The following is a 2900-nucleotide window of genomic DNA, read 5'->3' as shown; positions in this document are numbered from 1 at the left end:
CATGTCTATACCGTTACTGACCCTCCATCAATAGTAGCGATACTATAATCTCTGTAACAGAAAAACACAACATGTCTATACCGTTACTGACCCTCCATCAATAGTAGCGATACTATCATCTCTGTAACAGAATAACATAGCATGTCTATACCGTTACTGACACTCCATCAATAGTAGCGATACTATAATCTCTGTAACAGAAAAACACAACATGTCTATACCGTTACTGACACCCCATCAATAGTAGCGATACTATAACCTCTGTAACAGAAAAACACACCATGTCTATACCGTTACTGACCCTCCATCAATAGAAGGAACAACGTCGGACCTATACCGTTACTAACTACGCCATCAATAGAAGGGATACACACATCTCTGTAGGAAAAGGAACAACGTCGGACCTATACCGTTACTTACTACGCCATCAATAGAAGGGATACACACATCTCTGTAGGAGAAGGAACAACGTCGGACCTATACCGTTACTAACTACGCCATCAATAGAAGCGATACACACATCTCTGTAGGAAAAGGAACAACGTCGGACCTATACTGTTACTTACTACGCCATCAATAGAAGGGATACACACATCTCTGTAGGAGAAGGAACGACGTCGGACCTATACCGTTACTAACTACGCCATCAATAGAAGCGATACACACATCTCTGTAGTAAAAGATCCGAACTCATGCTGTAATTGTACTGACTACGTCGTCAATAATAGTATTAGTTTTATTTTTTTGTACTACGATCATCATTGTATTGCAAATACCACTAGCAGGGTTCAGGTGGCATATAAACGATTTCCAAAGATGATGCTCTCTTCTAGGTAATGAGTTTTTCAAATAGGATTGTATTTTATACAAAATGTTTATTACAAAGTATACAATGTGACGTTCAAATATAAGTAGGGTTGTCGGCTTCGCAGGATGACAATTATTAAAAAGGCCAGGCGAAATACTTCTCTTCAAAGTGAGGCATTTCTCAGACTTGGAATATGTGAGTCCAGTGATGTCTTATTACTTACCCTTTGGGATAAGCGAGTCTGCAAACGACCTTGGCATCTAAGTGGTCAAAATTGTCATCACAAATGGTTCCCCAGACTCCATCCTTCATAAGCTGGACCAGTCCCTGACCAGTGGTCGGGCCCACTAAGGTCACATTGGTTACTGGAGACAAATTACATAATAAATCGTTATATTGGTATACTGACAGAGGCGACGAGCTAAATATGATCATGTTGGTAACTGAAGTCACTACATACAAACATATTTCCTTGTACTACTTTCCATCTGTTCGTTTATTTTGTCAGCTTTGGATTTTACTGCGTTTTACTTGATTTCTCACCAGGTTCTGTAAAATTAACGGAGAGGTTGGCCAAGGAATTCCCCGAGAAGTTTACCAACCACTCACGATAAAACAAATCATTGTGCACCACCTGTCTCTGCATACATTGTGAATCAAACGCTGTATCCCAATTGACACGCATTTCCGGGAACAATAGACTCCCTGATGCCTTCCTGCGACAAGAGAACATTAAATGTTGCTAAGAAGGCCTTTGGACTAGATGGATATAACATTTAACGTCGCTAGTGGTCCACAGTACTAGATACCACTACCATAACCCTACACGTTAGGGTAGTGCCCCCTCCCCCTAGTTTATTTGTACAATAAATCCCACTTACGACGTCAAAAGTTCCGGTTATTCGAGATTTATACGAATATCAAGACAACGCAAAAAAACACTTGTTAAAAGGGGAGTTCACATTTACTGTTGTCAATGACCATTAGTTATTATGGAATGCATTGATAATTTAGCATCCTTCTGGAAACCACATTTGCAAAGAGTAAACTACTTTGTCAGTTACCCCCAAGGCTTATAGATTTAAATGAAATTCAACACGTCACCAATTATCACTCTTGAGGAAAGTATGATAAACATGTCTGCAGTTACAAAAATAAGCAACAGTAACGTGCGCACAACTGGACAACCCCTTACGATTTTAAATTACCATCGTTGTTTATAACAATTTAGGAATGGTTTATGAATGATCTATGTGCGATATATGTTTTTATGGACATTTCATTATTCTAAGTACATGTATGCTAGATATTATGTCTATTCATTAGAAACAAACGACAAGAGAACACCTAAGTGTTAAAAAAACATATTTCGAACTCCAAATCGATAAAACTAGGGCAAACTATGAACAAAAGAACAATTAACATGAAGACACTTGAAAAGTACATATTGTTCTAGCTCACTGATGACCAGGGCCCGTATTCATGAAACCGTTCTCATACTCAAACTAGGATTTTGTGCTCAGTCCAAATTTCTCTCTCCGGTGATCAGCTAATAGAAACTAAAAACAATTCAACGATTTCGGAGAATTTTCGAAAAAAAGTATTCAAACCGACTAGCAATTTTAATATCAAAGCTTACTTTACTTCCCATGCCAAATAGTCTAGTTAAGGGACAGGTAAGATAGTCAGAGCATCCTATTTCAGCATGAGGAAGGTATCATGACTACTGGACCAGAACCTCCCATGAATATTAAACGTCGCCAAATTTTCCCAGAGACTAAATATTACAGCAAGCACTATCTGGTTAAATGTGTCAATGCTCCATCATGACCAGAACCTCCAGTGAGCTTTTAACATCAAACGTGTATGTTAATAAGGGACTGCAATACGTGATCTATGTATATTGACAAGGGTTTTGTTGGTAATCTGTGTAAATTGACAAGGGTTTTGTTGATAATCTATGTATATTGACAAGGGGTTTTGTTGATAATCTATGAATATTGACTAGGGTTTTAATGAGAATCTATGTATATTGACAAGGGTTTTGTTGATAACCTATGTATATTGACAAGGGTTTTGTTGATAATCTATG

The 2900-nt window shown here is 38.1% G+C and overlaps 1 protein-coding gene across 1 annotated transcript in view; it reads right to left on the bottom strand.

The window, feature by feature from the left end:
* Positions 1-1243, bottom strand: part of LOC110460699 (deleted in malignant brain tumors 1 protein-like) — a 66774-nt gene extending 65531 nt beyond the window's left edge. Inside the window, exon 1 of the mRNA XM_021513755.1 lies at positions 1032-1243. Within this exon, the coding sequence (XP_021369430.1) occupies positions 1032-1243 (212 nt within the window). The remainder of the gene's footprint in view (positions 1-1031) is intronic.
* Positions 1244-2900: the final 1657 nt, after the last annotated feature.

This window comes from Mizuhopecten yessoensis, unplaced genomic scaffold (genome assembly GCF_002113885.1).
Source record: "Mizuhopecten yessoensis strain PY_sf001 unplaced genomic scaffold, ASM211388v2 scaffold10457, whole genome shotgun sequence".
NCBI classification, from domain to species: Eukaryota; Metazoa; Mollusca; class Bivalvia; order Pectinida; family Pectinidae; genus Mizuhopecten; species Mizuhopecten yessoensis.
The sequence above is the reverse complement of the archived record's forward strand: the minus strand, read 5'-3'. Positions and strand labels throughout refer to the sequence as shown.